This window comes from Artibeus jamaicensis, unplaced genomic scaffold (assembly GCF_021234435.1).
Source record: "Artibeus jamaicensis isolate MK-2021 breed Jamaican fruit bat unplaced genomic scaffold, CSHL_Jam_final scaffold_1031, whole genome shotgun sequence".
Taxonomy (NCBI): domain Eukaryota; kingdom Metazoa; phylum Chordata; class Mammalia; order Chiroptera; family Phyllostomidae; genus Artibeus; species Artibeus jamaicensis.
The window spans coordinates 3,129,976-3,153,116 of NW_026522026.1; the positions used below are offsets into that span (position 1 = coordinate 3,129,976).

The 23,141-nt window shown below is 36.6% G+C and overlaps 1 protein-coding gene across 1 annotated transcript; it reads left to right on the forward strand.

The window, feature by feature from the left end:
* Positions 1–5,997: 5,997 nt before the first annotated feature.
* CXCL8 (C-X-C motif chemokine ligand 8) lies at positions 5,998–9,176 on the forward strand. The gene is made up of 4 exons (XM_037150210.2): positions 5,998–6,163; positions 7,116–7,251; positions 7,617–7,700; positions 8,131–9,176. Exons 1-4 carry the CDS (start codon positions 6,100–6,102, stop codon positions 8,150–8,152), a joined length of 306 nt encoding a protein of 101 aa, XP_037006105.1. The 5' UTR covers positions 5,998–6,099; the 3' UTR covers positions 8,153–9,176.
* The last annotated feature ends 13,965 nt before the right edge of the window (positions 9,177–23,141 follow it).

The window sequence follows — 23,141 nt, forward strand, 5'->3', positions numbered from 1 at the left end:
ACCAGTTCTATTCCCAGTCAGGACACATGCTTGGGTGTGGGCCAAGTCCCTGGTAGAGGGGCATGAGAGGCAACCACACATTGATGTTTCTCTCCCTTTCTTTCCCCTTCCCTTCTCCTGTCTAAAAATAAATAAATAAAATCTCTTAAAAAAAACCCATGTGTAATCCAGTCATTTCTAATATAGCAACTTCCCCTTCTGCTACGAAGTTGTTTAAATGATTAAGTTATTTCATTTCCTGTTATCTTTACTTCACAGGAAAGAATATGTAATATGTATAACAGTTATAAATAATACATAATTGTTGTCATTTCAAAGATATTTTTATTGTAAACACTGGTGTAAACAATCTCTAGATGGTTCTAGTGTAAGTCTAACAAAGAAAATGGGTGTATAAAACATTATTTTATAAATTTAACAAAGAAAATAAATTATTACAAATAAACATTTACATTGATTTTTTTCATATTGAAGACAGGCCAATTTTAGATATTCCAAGTCTATAATACATGCCTGTTTCCACGACCAGCCTCTTCTTTCAATCCCATCCTTCAAACTTTGCCTCAGAATCTCTTTTGATTTGGGAGATAGAATCGGAAACGATACTCGGTTATCTGCTTATCTCAAAAGTACTTTTATTTATTTTAACACACAAATGTAAATCAAATTATTAAGCACAAAAAATAGTGCTACAATTGAAAAAATAAAAGCAGCTAGATATATGCTTTAAGGAATATTTTATGTCAATACCTATTTTCTTTTTGATTGCTAAGCTTTTGAAAACCAAAATGTGGTTCTCCCACTTCAGGCAAAGTTAACTGGGACTTCAGTGACTGATTTGAAGAGGAGAAAACTGTTATTTATTGAGTACCTCCTATGTGACAGGTCCCACTCTTGGTATTTTCCCCTCAGGTCCTTGTTTAACTCTCATTGTGATTCTATGGAACTGGTGTTTTTTCCATTTTACATATAAGAAAACTGAGACTCAATGAGGTTGAAAGAAATCCTGTAGTTGTTTGTTTAATAAGTGGCGAAGCTAGGCTTGGAAGTAGGTTTGTCTTCTTCCAGCACCTGTACTCGACATTGGTCAAAAGCAATGTATGTAGCTGTTTGATTCTCCAACTTGTTAAGACTTTGGAAAATGACTTTGTTAAAAGGGTAGAACACCTTTGGCAGTGTGGACCAACTTTGCTTAGTATTTAACAAATTATTAACTCAAGACATTTGAAGGTGGAGATGGGACTGAAATGTACTTGAGCACTAGAGCAGATTGTAATTTTAACAAAGTACAAATAAACGTGTTTTTTTTTAATCTGCAAAAAAGTAAGAACATATTTTAAATTTTTCAGCTAGCTCAGAGTTTTATTGACTAAAATTTCAGGGGGAGGTATTTTATGTTTATGATCTTAGCAGTAACAACACTATAAGTGAAACTCACTGATACATATTCAGCATTTGTCTATGGTCCTCTGAACCTCAAGGATGTCTGAGCTGAGATGAATTTTTTCAAAAGGAATAAAAACTTCAGTGCTAAATTGAGACTTAACTACTGAGATTAAAAAATGTGGCTCAGATTTAAACAGCAGCAGTTATTACACCAACATAGTATCAGTGTGTCCAAAGTGTCTTGGTTAATAAACTTGGGACAAGACACAACCCAGTTCACCTCATGCCTCCACACCACATCTTCTCTGTTATGTGAATACAACTTTGTCTGGATTTACCAAAAAAGCCTTAATTCTAGAACACCTCTGTGATGGGGTGTGGGATGCTTAGGTGGTTTAACATACCAAAAAGATATTCAGTTTTCCCGTGGAGAGTCGAATGGAAAAAGATGAGTTCTGTATAGATGTGGAGAAAAAAATACATGTTCATCTTCATCTTGGCTTTCTCCTGAGCTCTTCCCTTGCTAGGAAGATAGACTTGTTCCCATGACTATGATGAAGATCTCAGCATGCTCCCCTGTTTGTTAAGTTCCTCTCATGTTTCAGGAGCTGGTTGGCACTTAAATAAACAATTTAATGGTTGATAGTCCCATAAAGTCTACATTCGTCTCTAGTGGGTAATAAAATATGATTTCTGTTTATATACGTACGGCTTTGCTCTTCAGTTGCTATTCACTCTACTCTGCTCTATTTCAAAGCATCATTTCTTCCAACAGGATAATTAGCTCTTTTTCTCTACTTAATATCCCATTTAGTTCTTTTACTTATTATGCAATGACTCAAAGAGTTACCTTTACAGTAGTCATCACTTTAACTTTGTCCACCATTACCTCTGATGAAGAGAGTCCTAGGACATAATGCATGAAGGCTACATTGTGAGAGATAACAGAATTAACAAAGAGGTTGGTTTCCTTATTAACGAATGGCCCATTGTTTAAACAAAAGTGAGCATTTTTGCCCTGGCTGGTGTGGCTCAGTAGTTTGAGCACTGGCCTGCAAAATGAAAGGTCACCAGTTCAGTTCCTGGTCAGGGCACATGCCTGGGTTGCAGACCAGGTCCCCAGCTGGTGGAGGATGAAAGGCAACTGTGATGTTTTTCTCCCTCTCATTCTCCCTCCCTTATCTTCTCTCTAAAAAATAAATTTAAAGTGTGCATCTAGGTCAAATGGGACTCATTAGCTCAACATCTTGATACTGTGAGAAGAAAAAATAGGATACGAAGATATAGAGATGAGATAGAAATGAGGCACCTATGTCAGTAGAACTCAGCAAAAATACAAAGGCAACCCAGAGGGATTGAAGAGCTTGCAGAATTCTGAGCATATGAGTGGTACTACTAGTAAAATTGAGTCCTGATGATGAGGGACCAAACCAGTCACATCAGGGTCCATCCATATGAGAATATGTCCTTTCTGAACAAATAAACCACTGTTACTGAAGCAAAGAAACCTATTTTTTTAAGATCCAGGTCTTGCTTACATATCTGACCCCAACTTTTCCCTCTCCTCACTCCATACACTGTTTTTAACACAATACTCAACAATTTCGGGAACCAAAATTGGTCGTGCTCTCTTATATCTTACCACCTTACACTTGCTTTTCACCCCGTGAACAAGGAAGTCACCCCTTCTTCCCACCCCATTGGTTTTACTTTTACTCATTAACAATATTAGGTCACAGTTTTGAAGTGGTTTCTTTTTCAATCTATCAAAACTACTTCAGAAGTTCCATTCATTTGCTCACAGAGGAAGTATGTAATCTGTATTATAACACCATCGCTGTATTGTAGTTGCTTGTGCAACTAATTGCCCATATTTGGCACTAAACTGAAAAGTCTTTGAAGTCAGAGACTATATCTCATTTACACAGTAATCACACCTGCTACTATACTTGGCATTAGCATATAATCTATATATTATATGAATAAATGAACAATCAAGTTCCTGCAATAGCAGAGTCAAAAACAATAGGAACTGCATTACATAGAATAAACATTTGCTTTGCTACAGAAGGTAATGTAACTCATCTACCATTTTACCCCTGAATCTTAGGTTGCTTGGGGGAAGAATAAAGGAAAAACATGGCTGCTCACAACCAAATAACCTCTTTGGAAAGTACTCAGACGTGCCATTTCCGGACATGTGTGGACAAGCTCACTGCTCTATTGAGCTTCCTGGGAAAGAAGCAAGATATTGAGTCAAAGTAAATTCTTTATAAGTTCTATATTTTCCCAGAAGTAGACTTTTATGAATAAAAGATTCTTTTCCTAGTGCTCTTTATCCAAGTAAATCCAGACCAATCTTTGAGGACTCAAGAAGACAGATTAAGAAACTTCACTGAGCCCTGGCTGGTATAGCTCAGTAGATTGAACATGGGCCTGAGAACCAAGGGATCGCGGTTTGATTTCCAGTCAGGGCACATGCTTGGGTTGCAGGCCAGTTCCTGGCAGGGGACGTGTGAGAGGCAACCATACATTGATATTTCACTCCCTCTCTTCTCCTTTTCCCCTCTAAAGATAAATAAATAAAATCTTTAAAAATTTTTAAAAGAAACTTCATTGAGTCATAAAAAGTTGGTTTTATGTCCTGCTATCCTTCCAACTACCCCCCGTGAAGGTGCTTTTACATCAAGGATAAAACTAGTAAATTTTATTTATTTTTAGACAGAGGGAAAAGGAGGGGGAATGAGAGGGAGAGAAACATCAATGTGTGGTTGCCTCTCACATGTTCCTACTGGGGACCTGGATCACAACTCAGGCATGTGCCCTGACTGGGCATTGAACTGGTTACCCTTTGGTTCACAGACCAGCACTCAGTCTACTGAGCTACACCAGCCAGGACCAAATTTTTGAACCATTAACTCCATCACTAGTTTAGATATATGAACTTGGGGATGCCGCTGAGATTCCTCATTTGTGAAATGAGGACCTTATTACTTATCTAACTGCTGTGAGAACCAATTACACGCATGTGCACACAGTAGCCCCAATATTGATTAAATTAAAGTGATATTTAAGAAGCTAGCTGGGATCACTACCCAAATCTTTCAGTAATGGAAGTTTTCCTCCCAAACTACAAATGTTCACATTCTAAACCTTCATTACTTTGATCTAATTTTCAATCATTTTTTGATGAAGAATTTAAATCCTATGTCAGTATTTAAACTAGTTTTTTTTGTAAGTGTTCTAAAATTCTAAAAAGTTTAAGACTCTACGTACCACAGATTTTCAACTTGAAAGGGCAACTTTAATTCTAATACGATCAGAATTTGATCTGGAATTTTCATTATAGCAATCCGTAACTCCTCGAACTGATGTCATTTCTATTTTATTATATTGTTACATTATATGCTGTAATCTAATTGAAGTTGGAATTTCAGAAACCAATATTTTTTAAGAATGCTTCTAAGGCAAAGGAGATTTTTAGGAAATGATTGCTGGTCTGCCATTTGGAAGCCAATCATCTGACAAAAATGAGAAATACGAACTGCAGTCCTTGGAGTAGATGATAATCCACCAGTTTAAAAGTTAAGCCAGGAAGTTTATATATGTTGACTTTATCAGATATGTGGGTTTTATGCATGTAGAAAGTGGAACTCAAAAAGTTTAAGAGCCACCCAAAAATTAGGTGTCTGAACCAGAGTTTGAACCCACATATCCTTTCCATGAAAGCATATGTTGCTGACCTTTCCATGAATGTTACGTCATCCACCGCAGCTAAGTGGTCCCAGTAAACCACTTCCTGGAACATCAGCACATCTTCATTTTACCACTTGAGTGTTCCATCTAAAATGTGTTGTTTCCCTTTATCTTTCTTTACTAAAGTCCTCCCGTCCTTCAATGCCCTGCTCAAGTCTAAGTGCTTATGGAGGACTCTGCCCTTATGTCCGTCGTGGGTTTAACATCTCGAGGTCATTTACCTGTTCTCTAATGTGGTTAGGTCTTTAAGTTGCTTTCTTCTGATAGACCAAACTCATTACTTGATAAATATTTATGGAACAGAATGAAAGGGTTCATTCTGTGTGATATACATTAGAACAAATCCTTTAGTTGTATTATACTCCTTGAGAAAAGTAATTGTTCCTGGAAACTTTTTTATATGCTTAGAAAATACCTTCTCGTAAAATGTGCCCTCAATAAAAGGTCAACGAGATTATCTCCTCTTTTATTACTCTAACACATATAATTTCCCTAAAGAAATGTTTGCGCCGTAAAAGGATAGTCATAAAAGACCTTACTGTAGCAGCTGCTAGGTGGTACCATGATAAAATTACCTGTAAATAGAAAGGGAAACAACTGATAATGTATCCCACTGGGAAGCTCTGTGTTTAAAAATATTGCAAAACATGGTTGAAAACATACCTATTTTTTAAAGAAAATAAATTATTTTAAAGGTCCAATAAAACTTCAATTATGCCGAAAATGTGATAAGCTAATTACAGAAGTCTGATGACTCAGGTTTGCTCATCGAGGGTAGCCGGAAGGTTGCAGATTGTGGAATTTCCTCTGACCTAATACAAGAATAAGGGTGCACATGATCTCCACTGTGCGGGTAATATAAAAAACCATAGGAGCCCTTCATCCAGCACAAGTCCTTGAGGACAACAAAGCTCACAGGCGTCTAGGACAAGAGCCAATACGACACCTCGTGTAAACATGACTTCCAAGCTGGCTGTTGCTCTCCTGGCAGCTTTCATGCTTTCTGCGGCTCTGTGTGAAGGTGAGCACACTTTCTGATCCCAGGTTTTCCTTAGGTTTAAATGTGATCTGAGGATAACAAGAGCATCTTTAATGCTGTGACAAAAATAACATTTTTATTCAGGAAAAGAAAATAATTGTCAGTTAATGTTAATTAAATTGCAGTTTCAATGTTTTAGGCTGTATCTTATACAGCCTAAACAATTAGAAAAGTATGATTTTTTATCAGTATGTGCATTTGTTCTTATCATGCATACTCTGCAGTATGCATTTATTTAATATAAATCTATAATTTAGAGTGTATCTTATTGGGGGCCATGGTTAGCCATAATACCTATTAATGTCAAGAAAGAGAAGCCAGGTAATTTTATTACATGTACTATTTTAATGGCAAGCTTCAGACACCTATCAATTTCTGTTTGGTTTAATGATACCATGACAAATTATAGACCTTCTTGGGATCCCACTTATGAAACAAATAGAGTCAGTTCAGAATATGTATAGTATATAGTTTAATTTTCCTTTTCTCTTAAGCAATAAGAATTTTTTTAAAGGTAGAAGACATCTCTGTGCAACTCATTTATATGTTTCTATTAATTCTAACATTTATATGTTTCTAAGATTCCTACTGGTGAATCTTAGTTTACATACTATAAATAGCATTGTGGTATCAGAGAGGGTTATGCAATATTAAGTAGGAAAAAAGTATCACAAGGATGTCAACATTGCATGAACTCCAAGCCTTTATGTAGAAAGTCTTTCAATGTTGTCAGAGATGACTGTTTTTAAAACAAAGGAAAACTGAGGTCTGGCACAATGACAATATCCAGCCTTTAATTTCAAGAATGAGTTTGCTCAAGATGTGATGTTTACTAAACACAGTTATCAAGTTATTGTCTTGGAATTAAAGAGGAAGTAGTTAGCAGAGCTGTGCCCATTGAGGAGATCAACCTTTGTTTTTATTTTTTTCACAGCTGTAGTTCTGTCAAGAATAAGTACAGAACTTCGATGCCAGTGCATCAAGACTCACTCTACAAGCTTCAATCCCAAATACATAAAAGAACTGCGAGTGATTGAGAGTGGACCACACTGTCCCAATTCAGAAATCATGTAAGTACTTTCTAATGTGTTGAGATATTTTACTTTAGTAAACCTACAGCTGAGGAAGGTAGAAGTATCCAGCAAATTTCTAGTACTAGGAATACTTCAGTGAGCTAAAAAAAAAGGCAGCTGGGCTGGCTTTTGTCGCTTATTCATACCTTCTTGGAAGCACACTGCTGGTCCAGGTTCTTCTGCCATGTTTATAGCAACAATCAACCTATTTGCTGACAAAATTATTGTGAGTTCTTTGCATGGCATTTAAATATAGTGACTTCCATGATTCATAGCCTGGGTTTAAGGGACAATAAATTGAATGGTAAAGGGATGTATGAAACACCTCAATATTTATTTTCATCATATCCTTTTCATTTCAGTGTGAAGCTCTTAAAGGGAAATGAGATCTGCCTGAACCCCAAAGAAAAGTGGGTGCAGAAAATTGTGCAGGTGTTTTTGAAGAGGTAAGTTGGTTTTTATAAAACAATTTAGATTTTCATTTATCCTGAGATATACAGTCCAAAAGTCAGCCTATAAATTTCCCGTTGCTGCTGAAAATCTTTTGGGTAACTGCCTCTTTAATTAAAAATACATAGCAGCAATAGTGGGTTTCTTGTACTGATGACTGGAAAAATCACACATCTCATTTGTCCAGGGAATTCTGGATTTATAAGCCTGTTCCCTGTGTCATTATTATGGTTCCTTTCCATTTTCAGAAGTGTGCTGGTTTGGATGATAACTTATCCAGTCTCTCTATTTATAGTTGAAAGTATAGAACATTTCTAACACATGTCTATCTAAAACTATATTAGTTTATATATCAAAAATAAGAACCATACTTTACTGCTTATTAGAACATTGTTAATTTTTAAATTTCATTTTATTTATTTTCAGAGCTGAGAAGCAAGGTCAATGAAAGGAAAAAGCATTCTCCACAGCTTCCAAGAATTCCTCAGTAAAGATGCCAATGAAACTTCAAACAAATCTACTTCACTGCTTCATGTACTGTGTGTGGCTGGTGCAGAGTTGCCAGATAAAATACAGGATGCCCAGTTCAATTTGAATATTAAGTAAAACAATGAATAGTTTTTTCACTGTCTCATAAAATATCTAGGTCATTTATATTTAAAAAAAAGCTAATTGTTTACTATAAATTCAAATTTAGCTGGAAATCCTGTATTCTCTCTCTATTTTTATTAAATATTATAACACTAGTCTTCTAGCCAAGATCCATGAATCCTTTTAACTGTGCCTTGGTGTTTTCTTTAGGAGAAAAATTATCAGCCACCATCTTACCTCACAGAGATGTGAGGACAGTTGGAAGCAATATAACTTTTGTTCATGGTCATGTAAATTATTTTCAAGTGTAACTTATTCACCTATTTATTATTTATATATTTATTGAGGCATCAAATATAGTTATATCTGTTTGTAAATTTGAAAATTGGGATTGTATAACAATGATTGTAAATTTATAGTTGTTTTAGATATTAAATAATAAAGAACTGTCTTGATCAAAGTTTTATTTTGATCAAACTTGCTAGATTTAGCAAAATTAAAAACAAAGAAACAGAATACCTTGTTATTTTTATTCCAGGTAAACGATGAATAGTTTTTTAGTCTAAATACATCATTATTTACATAAAATGTTAAGGAAACCAGCCATCCTGCTTTGGACACTCCCTGCGTGAGGTCCCGTCGCGCAGGGGTGGTTATGAGGCTGTTTGTTGGGTCACCAGGATCCTGAGTTAGGGTCATCTTTCTCAAGACAGCAAAAATTCACCAGGTAATATCAAACAAAGTAACTTCTTGCTGGTAAAACCTTTTTATTATGTATAAATAAGTTCTCATAATTTTATTTAAATAATTGTGTTTTTAATAGTCACTTTAAGATACTTTTATGTATTTTGGAAGAAATTTTTTCTACTGTTTTGTTCATATGAAACTATAACTGCAAACCTAAAACCATTATAATAAAATTTATTCTCAAAATCGTCAGGTGTTGGTGTTTCTTTGATACTTTTAAAAGTAATTGTTTTATATTTTTGGTTGTATTACAAACATATGATTTAGAAAACACAAATGCTTCCCTTGAGTGTTCTGTATATTATGTGAAGAATGAAAAGCCTTTATTTGTAGAAAAATGGAACTTTCTAGAGATGGCTGCAAATAGGACTCTTTTCCATAGAACAATAGAAATTTCCTCAACTTCCTGTTGTATGCCATTTTGCTAATATGGTCAACTTCAGAGTTTCTGAACCAGCTGGGTTGCCCACACAGCTTAGTTTACAAAGCCCAGGTGTCCATGAGAGGGGGAAGAGGGTACATGTGATAAGGTGCTTCTTAAGCTAACTAAGGAGTAAAACTGACACCTATGAGGCAAAGAACTTCAAAATATGAATAGGACCAAGCACCAGATTTTAAAAAATTAAACAAAACTCTTAGTAGAAACTAAGTAAAAACCTAGTAAAAGCTACAATAATTTAACTAGAACACTCAGTGGATGAGTTTTATAACAGATTAGACACTGCTAAAAAGAAAATTGGAGATCTACAAAATAAAGCCACATAACTTTATCTGGAATTTATACAAGAGATAAAAGTTAGTAAATTTAAAGAAGAAATGGAAATACATGGAGAATACAAGGATAGGTCTCCTCAGTGTCTAATTGGATTTTTTCAAGCAGTAGAGAGGGCCAGAGACAAGATTTAAACTAACAGGGGCTGAAAAACTTTCCAGAAATGATGAAAAATAACAACCCACAGTTTCAAGAAATTCATTTAACCAATGCTTATATTTACATTCCTAGTAAAAAAAACAAGGATATTAGAACTTTGATTCATACTTGTCCACCTCCAAGACCCTTAGTTACTGCTGTTGGGCATTTTCAACACACTCTGTTTTAAACAATGGGGAGTGAGGAAGGGGGCCCTCTGTTATTTTCTCACTAGTTAGTTGAAATTGCAATCTACTTCTCCCATGTCACTTAGCTCCTTGCAATCACTCTGTGAACCTGAAGCTGCCATTCTATGGGTCAACATTATCTCTGGTGCAGAATAAAGCTCATTCTGTTTTCTAATTTCCAGTGCACATTAACCCAAAAGTGTGCAACATCACAGAGTTAGTAAAAAAATTTGTAAGTGATATAGAAGCAGAAGCCAACTGGAAATTCAGTCCCAATATTTGTTATTCTTAGAAACACTGTTCCATGAGTGGTGATTTCTCCCTCCCTACGTTCTTCTCAGGCCGTATTGTGGTGCTGCTTCTTCTTCCTCAGAGCTCTGCCTAAATTTTGTCTCCATATTCTCCTCTTTAATGTCAAGTTCCCTTGTCCTACCCTCCATTGCAGCCTTTTACCTTGTGGATCTTACACATGGGAATAAAAACACTTATAAACAAAATTTTTGAAAAAGAGTTTGTTTGTATCTCTCAGATCAGCCATGACCTCTGCAGGGTTAATAAAATATTGTAGGAGAGATACAGGACTCTTCAGAGGAGATATCAAGGAGTTATCTACCTTAACTAGCCTAGGTTTCCCTGAGACACTGAAGCTAGAGTGTGAAGGATGAGTAGGAGTCGGACACACAAAGGGAAGAAGAATGTGTGGGAAAGAGCAGTCTAGACGGTGAAGTATCTGTAAGCAACAGCATGACACGATTGCAGAAGTGAAAAAGTTCACTGTGACTGGACTTGACACTGAGACAGGGCAAGTCCTAACAGACGAAGTTATGCCAGGTGGACTATGGGAAAGTTCTAAAGGGCTCAGATTTGAAATTGAAGCCTTCTAGTGGATTCCCAGTACCCTCATTTTAAATTGTGAACGTTACAGGCCATTCTTTTTGGTTCGCCTTCCAGAAGGAAGTGAGAAGCCATGAAAGCAACTCAAAAGTCTGAGTTGCTGACTTTTGAATAATATGTGGAAATCAAATTATCAAAAAATTCCCAACTTTATATAAAAACTATTAATGTGTTAAGTACACTTTTTTGATACAATCAGCGTCCAATCTTGAAAGTAAATTGAATGCATCCAAAAGGCTATTAAGTGGATCAAATGAGTGTTAGGCATTATGTCCACAAGCCAAAATGGAAAAGTGAAAAGTGAGAGAGTGTGAGAACAAGAGGGAGAGAGAAGCAAAAGCCAGTCACTTTGCTGCACTGAAAATTTTCTCTTAATTTTGCCTCAGTGATATGAGTGAAACTGCTCTACAGACACAGGTTTTATTTATCTAGACCCAGATTTAGAAACAAATTTAAACATTCACTCTATCACTTCGTACTTTTCACCCATTTGTGTGGATTACAAATTATGACTATAATTTTGCCAGGTAGTAACATGACTATAAAGATAAACACACACAATAAAAGAGGTATGAAGAGATAATAAAAAAGTGTTCATCTTAAAATTGCATTCATTGTAAAATTCTATAATACTTATATTTCACACACAACATACAAAATCAGGTGATTTTCATAACTGCCTTTTTTGGTTCGCTAGAGATGCATTAAGAAATAGACTCATAGGTTGAAGCTACCTAAGAATAATTTTTCGTTCTCAAAATTTTGGCAAATGTACTTATTTACTGTAATACATGTATTTTGCCATCCAGGCTATGTTTGGAAAGGTCATAAGAAAAAAAATTAAAAGAACTACTTTGCTTTTTGCTTGTGGTAGTGATATTGTAAGCAAAAAAATTGCTTAAGACTGTATTAACCCTGCAATAACCAAAAAAAAAAGGCTTAAGAAATCAGCAGTTTCTCCATTATTCACTTAAAAAGACAGCCAAACCACAACTGCCTCAAGTTTGATAAATGTCAGCTAAATTTGCAAAGAACACACAAAACAAATATGGAATTTTTTAAATGTAAATACCAGGCTGATTCCTCCTCACAAGATTTACTGATGTGGCAATCAGTAATTCTCCAAAAGATTACTCAAGCATCAAATAACCCGGTTCTTACTGAGTACAGACAGAGGCCTTCTCATGCTCTTTGCGTTCCCATAGATGAAAATCACGTTGGAAAAAAATAATCTACCTTTCATGTATCATCTCTACATAGACTTAAAAAGCATAGCGTGTTGGAAAACTAAGATAGGAAACATTCACAGATATTTCCTATCTGCAGGAAATATTTCTTATTTCCTGAGCAGACTCAAAGTCTGCTTTAGAGGTATCTGGAGGAAAGTTCTAATAGCTTTGTAAAAGCTCATGGTGTTGGACCTGAAGATAAACTTTTAATGAATCCAGCAATTCTACTTCATAGGGCATATTTTAGCTTAAGTTTCAATAATTACACGTGATTCTTTCTACAGTTGCCATCCTAAATTAGTCTTCTGCCATTCATCCCATGCTACTCAAAATGCCTTCACACTTATATTTTTAATGTTCCCCTAAATGTTTATGTGAAAGTGTTCTATATGTAGATACCTCTGCCTAGATTTACTTTTTTTATGCTTGCAAAAGTATTCAACATGGCCCGTGTAGGAATTCCCTATACAAACGGGTTTTATTACAGGGACAGATAGTTTCTGCAGGTCTCCAGCAGCATCATAATGACATATGGGCTGTCTCTCCACCGACTTCCCACACTTGTTTTAGTCTTCTCTAGTACACGCCAGACATGTTTTATGACTAGAACATCCTCAAATTTTCTGAAGTGAAACTTTGTGATTATTAATTTCATTTATAAATACATATGGGCACTAACTATTCTCATATTCACACCATCTCTCTACAAAGCTTGGAGGAGGCCTCCGTGCTAACATGAAAAGCATTGACTTGTACTTGTAAGTCCCTTTTCCAGACAATGTTTTCCTGAAGGAATCTTTTCACTCTCCCAGTTTACTAAAATACTATTTCATTTTCTTTATTTCAAAATGTAGATAAGGGTTAATATAATCTACTTGGAATTTAAATTACACCTCCCACATATTATGTTACATAGATTTATATGAGCTGTGTGTTTTTTCAATCCATCTTCTCCAATTACTTAAAATTTTCACAAGATTTTATAGTGAACAAAGATACATGAACTCCAATTTTAAAATATGGTATGCTCTGTACAGAATTTATAGGGAATAGAATCAATGCCATTTTTATTGTTTTGTATATAATATAGTATATTAACTTTTACAGATTGAACATTGAAATTCTGACTCTTGAAAAATCTATGGCATGCAGGGCAGTTGACAATTCTGATACTGCTACACATGTAACTAAACAGTTTAATTAAACAATTAAGTAAATGGTTGGCTGGTGGTGGGAGCCAAGTTTTTCACTGTTCCAGGAGGAGTTTTTTAGATAGTCAAGGGGAGGAGACTAAAATGATTCATGTAGTAATGAATTAAAGTTGGGGACATTAGTATGAATTTATGTTTAGCTTATCCAGATACAGATGGATACATATGGAAATACTTACAGATATATATAAATGAGTTAGGAAACACATATATATTTCCTTCCTTTGTCAGCTAAAAGGACCTAAAAGCAATGACAGTCTAGTAGCAATAGTACACCTAGCACCCCAATCTTGGTTTCTAAGACCACTTTCTAATAAGATGAACCAGGGGTTCTTTGTAAAATGTCTGATCTCAGGACTGGGGAAGGAAATATATAAGATGAGTCTTGAGCATTTTTCAGCATCAGAAAATAAGAAATGACTCTCTCTGAATAAGATTACAGAGGGTACGTCAAAGTGAAACAGAACCAACAAAAACCTGGAACAATAGCCACAATGTAACAACCTAAGAACAAAATAAGTAAAGTGATATACAAGATCCAACATAAATAATGTCTCTTCTTATTACAAAATCTTTTATTATATAATCATAAGCATGTAATTCTGTAACATAACAATATCACACTCAAGAACACCAGATGGCATTGTAGGTGAATCATTCAAATTAAAACAATAAATTATTACACCCATATTATTAGCCTGACAACCACACTCAAGCAAGCCTTACTTCTGCCAGACCCTGTATTATAACCCAAAATATAAAGCAAATATTTTTGAGTCTATATTGATATGAATGCATGTTGAGTTAAATAACTAAATGGAGGAGAATACACACATCTCCCATGCAGAAGAATTCCAAATAACTTACACAGGTACTCCTTCCTCAAGGATGTGGAACACAGCTACGTACTTGTGAAGTGTGGACTTCCCATGGGGCCTTCTTTCCAAAATACAGTATGGAAGGAAGAAGAGGAGGAGGAGGAGGAGTAACCTCACAGCAGAGAAAGCAGAAAGACACTAAGTTAGCTCAGGTCAACACCAACAGTGATCAAACATATCGGGAGAATGTAATGATATAATGAAAATGGCACTTCACCCCTGGGGTCTTGCTGCTGAAAACCCGTGATCTTGGTCTAATCATGAGAACTACGTCAAATACATTCCAGTGGAGAGGCATTTTCCAAAGGTCCTGACCAGTGCTCCTCAACACTGCCAAGGTCATCTTAAACAAGGAAAGTCTGATAAACTGTTACACCTCAGCAGACCTAAGGAGACACGATGACCAAATTCAATGCATTCTGGATTGATCCTAGAACAGAAAAAGATGACATTATGGTGGGATCTAGAGACGATTCTCTTTCTGGCTTCCGCCTGCCGATTTCTGGTTGTAATTCCGTATGGCAAGAAGCAGAGTCCAAGCAAGCTCTCCATCTCTTATCAAGAGGGCACTCAACCCATTCAAGAGGGCTCCACTCTCATGACCTAAATTCCTCACAAAGGCCTCATCTCTTAACACCGTTACATTGGAGTTAGGATTCCAACATATACATTGGTATGGAGGAGCACAAACATTCAGTTCATAACAATAATGTATCAGTATTAGGACATAGATTATAATGAATATACCCTACTTATGTAAGATGTTAATAATAGTGGGGACTGGGTGTGAGATATGTGGACACTCTGTAATATCTTCTCAATATTTCTGTAAATTTGAAGCCATTCTTGAAGAGTGTCTCTTTGAAAAAAAATTAGAAAAATGGGACCCGAAGTAAAAAAAAACAAACAAACCTACCACATACAGTAACTTGTCTCCTGGGAGTAACAATGAGCCTGGTATATAGGCTCAAAGCTGGTGTGTGGAGAGCATGTGGCCTAAGCAAACATAGGCAGTAAAATCTCAGAAAACGCTTGTAGCAATATTTTATCTGATATATTGACTCAGGCAAGGGAAACAAAAGAAAAAAATAAACAAATGGGGCTACAGCAAACAAAAAGGGTTTTTGCCCAGTAAAGGAAACCTTCAACAAAATAAAAACACAACTCACAGAATGGAAGAATATATTCACAGATACATCTGATATGGGTTTCATATCCAAAATATATAAATAACTTATAAAACTCAACATCAAAAAAAAAACCAACCACAAAACATCCAATTAAAAATTCAGGCCAAAGAACATGAGTAAACACTTCTTCAAAAAGAAGGTTCTCATATACAGATGGCCAATAGACATATGAAACGATGCTCAACATCACTAATCATCTTAGAAATGGAAATTAAAACCACAATGAGATGTCTCCCCACACCAGTCTGAATGGCATTATCAATAAATCGACAAACAAGTGAGGGTGAGAATGTGGAGAAGGGAAACCCTTTCGCACTGTTGGTGGGAAAGCAGACTGGTGCAGCCACTGTGGAAAACAGTAGAGACCTCAAATGTCTCACTTCCTGACAATAGAGCCCAACAGAACTTGGAACCCTGGTAACCAGGCAGCCACATTCTAAACCTGCCCACACCAGACTCATTTGGCTGGAGACTTTGGCGCCCGACAGAGTGTTTTCATGTTGTCTGCTTGTGTCCTGAGGCCATGGCCATAAAAGAGGCAGCAGTTCCTCAGTGGCTGCTGCTGGGTCTGCACTCACCTCAGATGCCTGTGGTCATTTTCAAGGCAGAACCCAGAGGTAACACAGGGTGGCCTAGGGTGTTTTTTTCCAGGCTAGGACACCCCACTCAGATCCCACTTGAGCAGCCCTATGTCCCTTCTGCTTGTGTGTGTATGTGTGTGTGTGTGTAGGAGGGTTCACATGGGGAGGGTATAGGAAACCAATCTGCCTGGCAATGGCAGATGTAGCCCAGCCCTATTGGAAAGCCCATACGTGTGTGTCAGCATGCAGGACGCCAAACCCACGGATCAGCTTTCCCGTGGGAAATCAGGCCTGCATTGTTCCTCGGTTGCTTTAAGACTTGCTCTTGCTAAAACTTCCTCACCCCTCACCAAGAGTTGAAGCAGCAAATGCTTACTGCATATCATTAAAGTAACTTCCTGAAGTCTTTGCTAATTCTCCCAAGGACTGAAGTGTAACCAGACCAATCACTCTTATTGTTCCCTTGTATTTGCAATATTTTTTCCTTGTTAATCTGCAGGAAGTAATCAGTAACATCCTCCCCTTTGTTATCTGTAAAAAGTAGTTACCTAAAGGCGAACCTGAACATAATGAATGAGAACCTTCTTTGACGTACACTATTTGAAAGCCAGTAAAAGCTTGTCAAGGCAAGGGTTGAGGCGCTCTCCCCTTGAGATAGTGGCCCAGCTGGTCCCTTTTTCTCCACAGGATTTTGGTAGTCTGTGTGAATTTGTCCATCTCATCTGCAACACCACAAACCCTGCTGGTTGGAGTACACATTGGATGGTCTGCTGAAGTAGGAACAGGTTGGGCGGGGGAGGGGGCGCTGTTCAGAAGCCTGGTGTGCTGGTCATGTTCACACCCTAGATAACCTCAGGTCAAGACTGGCTGGGTGGATATGGAGTGTGGGTGGCACCCTCTACATCACCCAGGGCCAAAGCAGATGCAAGGTGACTGTGGCCACTGGGGGTCTGGGAAACCAGGGCCGACGCCACCCCCAAAGCTGATGGACTCCACAGCCAGTTCACCATTTTTTACTACAACCTGGAACGTGGTGCCTACTTTAAACACATAGGGCCGGATGACCTGGGGCCCAAGGAGGCAGAGCCCAAGGGTGAGAAGGTAGGGGAGGTCAGAGTGGATTGGGGGGGGAGCGTATGGAGAGGGGCCTGTGCCAGACACATAGGGAGCACCCACAGAGGCTGGCCAGGAACAAAGGCCGGCCCCGGACCACCTGTGTGCCGGACCGCTTGTGGGAGGACGTCCTGGGGTAGGTCCCGGACTCTGGCTGCGATGTGGTTTTTGGGGGGGACACATGGAAATGCAGGCATGTGGGTGATTTTTTCCCTCATCTTGCAACTCCAGCACCAGCCTAGGAGGCAGATCCAGCTCTTGCTTTAATATCTATCATACATCCCGAGGAGCTCAATGCATGGGTGGGCCAGGAGGCCACTCCGGACCTGGAGGAGTGTCCACCTCCAGAGGTCATGACTCCTCCAGTTTCACTCCAGCTGCAGCTCTGGAGCCGGGGCTGGCCTCTGCAGCATCTCCTGACCTGACTGAGACCCCACCCACCCCTGCCTGAAGAGCCCTCCCCGAACTTGCCCTGGTTCCTGCCACCAAGGAGGAGCTGCCTCTGGAAATGCATCAGGGCCAGCTCTAGAGCTGCCAATTGAACCTGCTGGATTTGTTTTACCTTCACTCTTTTGCCTATTTCTTTTATTTGCTTTCATTGTTATGATTTTCTTTTCTCCATGGCGTGATTCAGTTTTCTTCTTTTAATTTTTATTATTTGGGGTTCTTTTGTGTTTTTGTCTTATATTCCTTTTCTTTTTTCCTTCTCTTATTCTTTGTTTTTCCATAGCGAGATTAATTTTAAATAATAAAAGTTGTTGTTTGTATTTTAAATTTGTGCCATTCCTGAGCATGACAGACGTTCACGATGTTTTGCAAGTGTCACCATCACTATCTAGTTGCAGGACACTCCACCACCGCAAAGGGAGACCCACTAACAGGACTCGCTCCCCACTCCCTCCCCTGGCAACGCTTGACCTGCTTCTGTCTCTGTCCTTTTCCTATTTGGGGAGTTCCTATCAATGGAATCTTACAATAAGTGCACTTTTGTGTCCATTCACATGTTTTGCTTGTTTTTATCTGAAATAGCATTTTGATTATTGCAAAGGGAAATTCCAGATAGATTAGTGATCATAGGTTAAAAAAAAGAAAAGTCCTTTCAGTGCATGTGTCAATAATCTTGGGGTAGAGACCGCTGTGCTAAGTGTGACTCCCAGGGCCAGTAGCCAGTCATGACTGTTCCAAAAAGTTCTGGAGCAGGGATATCTTTGAAGCTTACTTTACCAGTCCAGCATTATCCTAACATTAAAGCCAGTTAAAGACAACTGCAAAGAGAGAAAATAATACGCCAATATCCCTGGGCAAACGTAGAAAGAAGAACTGAGAAAACCACCCCATTTATAATTGAATAAAAAAATAACAATAATTGAATAAAAAATAACAATAAAATACCTAGGAATATAGTTAACCAAGGATGTAAAATACCAGCACTTGGGAAAATTTAAAACATTGAAGAAAATACAAATAAATGGAAGTATTACCACGTTTATGGATAGGAAGAATTAACATTATTGAAATGTGCAAGCTACCCAAAGCAATCTTTTTCATACAACTTAGGAATTTTTTGTATAACTCTAAAAATCATCTATCTATCTATCTAGCCCTGCATGTTGTATTAAATGCTATTTATTCTGATAAAATATACCCAGCAAAATATTCATTTTAACAATTTTTAGGTTTACAGTTCAATGGCATTAAAAATATCCACATGGATATACTGCTAATATATCCTGAGAGGATATACTGCTAATAACAATAGTAACTTATTTCTAAATTCTGAATTTCTGAACAATCCACATTGTTGTGCAAACACCACATTCACATCTCTAGAAATTAAACTCTGTGCCCATTAAACAATAATTCTGCATTTACCCTCTTCTTCCAGTCCCTGGCAACCACCTTTCTATTTTTCTGTAGCTATGAATTTGAATCGTACAATATTTGTCCTTTTGTGACTAGTGCATTTCACCTAGCATATGTACTCAATGTTCATCCATATTGTACCATACGTCAGAATTTTGCAGCTTTTTAAGGCTGAATAATATTTCATTGTATGTATATAACATACTTCATTTAACCATTTATCTATCATGGACATCCTCTTTTGACTAGTGTGAATAATTCTATGAATGTAAATTATGAATAATGTTATGAATGTTGGTGAACAAATATCTTTTCAAGTCCCTGCTTTCAATTATTTGTGGTGTATACCCAGAGGAGGAATTGCTGGAACATATGGCAGTTTTAATGTTTTAGGAAACACAATACTTTTTTCCTCGGCAGCTGAACCACTTTATATTCCCACTAGCAATGCACAATATTTCGAATTTCTCTGCACTCTCATCAACACTTTGATGAGAGTTCTTCTTTCCTTCTTCTTTCTTTCCTTCTTCTTTCTTTTCTCTCTTCCATCCTTTCTCTCCTTCCTTCCTTCCTTTTCTTCCTATCTTATTGGCAATTCATGTGTATATCTTGGAGAAACATCTGTCTGAAGTTCTTTCCTCATTTTTTTGTTGTCTCCTTGTTATTATTGGTGAGTTGTAAGAGTTATTTATATATTTTAGATTTAGTCCCTTATTAGATATATGATTTGCAAATATTTTCTCTTATTCAATGTGTTGCCTTTTTACTCTGTTGATAGTACTTTGATGCACAAAGATGTTTAATTTTGATGAAATCCAATTTACTCATTTTTGTTGTTGTTTTTGTTGCCAGTGCATTTGGTATCATATATGTTAACACTTCTGTAATATTAAATCTTTTATCAATTTGATCTAAAGAACTTATGTGTTATGATTTTTCCAGACTTTAAGGAAAATCTTTTTTTTATGAGGAAGCAAAAAATTTTGAGAACCAAAATGCAAAGAGTTCCTGAATCCACCTAGGATCATTCTCTTTCTCATGGGTACTTGTTTGATAGTTCAAGAACCAAGTTCTCACAAAAAAAATATACAGGTGATGAATGAGCTCTCTGAGAAGACTATCCTCTCTCTCTCCCTCCTGAATTTCCCCTGCCAGTAATCATTGGATATGGGCTGTTATGGTGTGGAGGAGAGTATACAAAAATATTGCCATATAAAGATATGGCAATATCTTTGTATATTGTAATCTATACAAAGATTTAAAAAACTTTATAGTTTTGAGCTGGGCTTGCAATGTACCATTTCCTAACTCCATAGTTTAGTCATCATGAGACCTTTATAATTTTTCAAGGTTCTGCAATGCTGACCAGTTTCTAATTTTGCTATATTCATCTAGGATGTTGAGGAGGTCACAAAGACTGAGAGGATGTACTGCTAATAACAATAGTAACTTATTTCTAAATTCTGAATTTCTGTGACAATGGTGACTAAACAATGCTAGATGTTTTATGCAAACACTATATTGCTACAAAGAATGAGTGACAAAGGTACTTTTTAATAAAATGTTTCAGTGTAAATACTCTTTGGAAATGTACTAATAGTCATGTTTTACTTTACATGGGAAGAGAACTATGTGCATGAATAGTTGTTTCACCATTCAAAGATAAAACATTGCTGCTAAAAACTGCACATAGATAATACTAAATACTATAATTAAATCCCTACAGAAAGGCTTCATGGGACTCCTTTTCAAACGGGCCCATGGGCCACACAAAATTAAGTGAAAGGATTTTTCTAAATGTAAAGAAGATATTCCTTACCTTACGAAATTCTAATTAAAAGACTGACAACCTTTGAAGGTATAACAATAAAATGTACGTGGTACATACACACACACACACACATTAAATTCCCATGCCTGTTAATTTAATTGGTACTTTTTTATTCTTTCATTTTACTGTACTGATTTGAGACAGATAACATTATCTTATTTTGCAACTAAAAAGACTAAAATTCATAAAATTTAAGAAGTTGCTTAAGGTTACCTTAAGCCAAGATTTGGACTTCTTCTGGTCCCAAAGCCAATCCTTTCATTTCAGTGCATCACAAGATCTTGTCAGGCTCACTCAAATAACTTTAATAAGAATTTATTATCAAACATCTATTCTCTGTGGTGAAAAGTTCAGGCGACAGATATGAGTGAGGAAAAATACTTCCTTTTCTTTAGAAGTATTGGGTAGAAAATAAAGTAGTCATAGGCATTGTAGGAGACCATTTCGCATGGCGTGGGACCAGTGCCCACTCAGAGCTGCACAGGACCCACACCCATGGATAGGTTCTCTGGTGGGGAATCAGGCCTGCAATGTGTCTAAGCTGCTTTGAGTCTTCCTTTTGCTAAAAATTCCCTCACCCGGATTTGTGGCAAACATTTACTGCAATTTTCTAAATTCATGTGGAAACTCCCAGTATGGAGTGTAATCTGTTCAATTACTTTTCCCTTTTCATTTGCAAATATTCCTCTTCTGTAATATGATTAGAGGCATTGGCTTCTTTGTGTTCTGTAAAAGGTAACCACCTAAAGTGAACCTGTTGAGGTTTCGCTTTATGTAACCTTAAGATGTAACCTCCCTCATGCAACCATTACATGATGGTCCTCACTTACTATGCTCACCCATTTACTCTTGCTCTTGGGGACCTGGTTCACCTAAGTACCATGTGGAAGGCTTTGTCAGAGTCTGAAATCTCCTGTTCAAATCCTGTGAGATTTCAGAACTACTCAATCCTCTGTGATAATCCTAGTACAAATTAAAAATGATAACCAGATTATTGACTAATTCCAGACTGTGTGCATTTAGAAATTTGTCAGATTTGTCATAGTTGGGGAGGAAAGAGGCCCATTGAAAACCATAAGGTCTTTTAAATCTCACTGATTCATCTCCCATACTCTTTAACTTTCTCTGTCATCTTAAATTTTTCCATTTTGTTCACACAAAATAACTTTACTAACATTTTGCACCCTTTGGAAAACTCACCTTTTCCCCTATTTGTCCATTACAGTATTTTCATCAAAAATTACAATTTTACTTGTTATGGCGAACTTTGCTAAACAAAATAGCTTGTTTTATTATATATTTCTCTTCCCTCTCTTCCTTCCTTTTCCCCATTGTCTGAGGATATTGCATATTATCAACTGAAAGGATTAATATTTAATTTAACTACAGTATAATCATACTAAACAACTATAATTATTAACTATGGAAAAGTATTAAAATTTACTACTATGGATTTTCTTTGCTGTAACTACTAAAAACACTAATATAGAGCACAGGTCAAGATCCTATTTTTTCCTTATTTTTATTGTGGTGTCAGTTTAATGGTTGATATTATCTATTGATACTCTTGTCTTACTACAGGACTTTAAAAAATGTTAACCTTTTTATTAGTACTGTAAATATTATTTTTAAAAAGAATTTGAATTTCTTATTCTGTGATTATTAACTATTAATATCTCTTTTCTTTAAAAGAAGCTAAAATCTGTCAAATATAAGGACTATGAAATATATAGAATCAATAAAACATGTTTGCATCCACTGGGGATTTTTTGTCAAGCATTGCATTATATAGTGCAGAGCTGGAAAGATTGTTAGTCATCATCTAATCACTTGTTCTTGGAAACACAATCTGAAGAAATGGAGCTATTAAATTTATATAACACTTATCTCCTTCTTGGGAAAAGTGACATGCACCAGCCTGAAAAAATAATTCTTACTGTAGGATTATAAAAATCCTCTCCAAGCACATAGCCTGCATTTATTACAGTGAAATTGTGATTCTGGGTAAAAACACATCAGGAGAAGAGCAGGACTTAGTCTGAAATAATTTAATTATTAGTATACATTATTGCCTTGGGTCTTGAAAATAAGTTATGCAACAATGAGGAACACTTCCTTTATTAATATTGTTTTATGGGGTTTTTTTTGCTAGCTCTGGCCAAAATGTAGACTTTGTATTTGTAAGTCTAAAACTAAGGCATGTCAAATTAG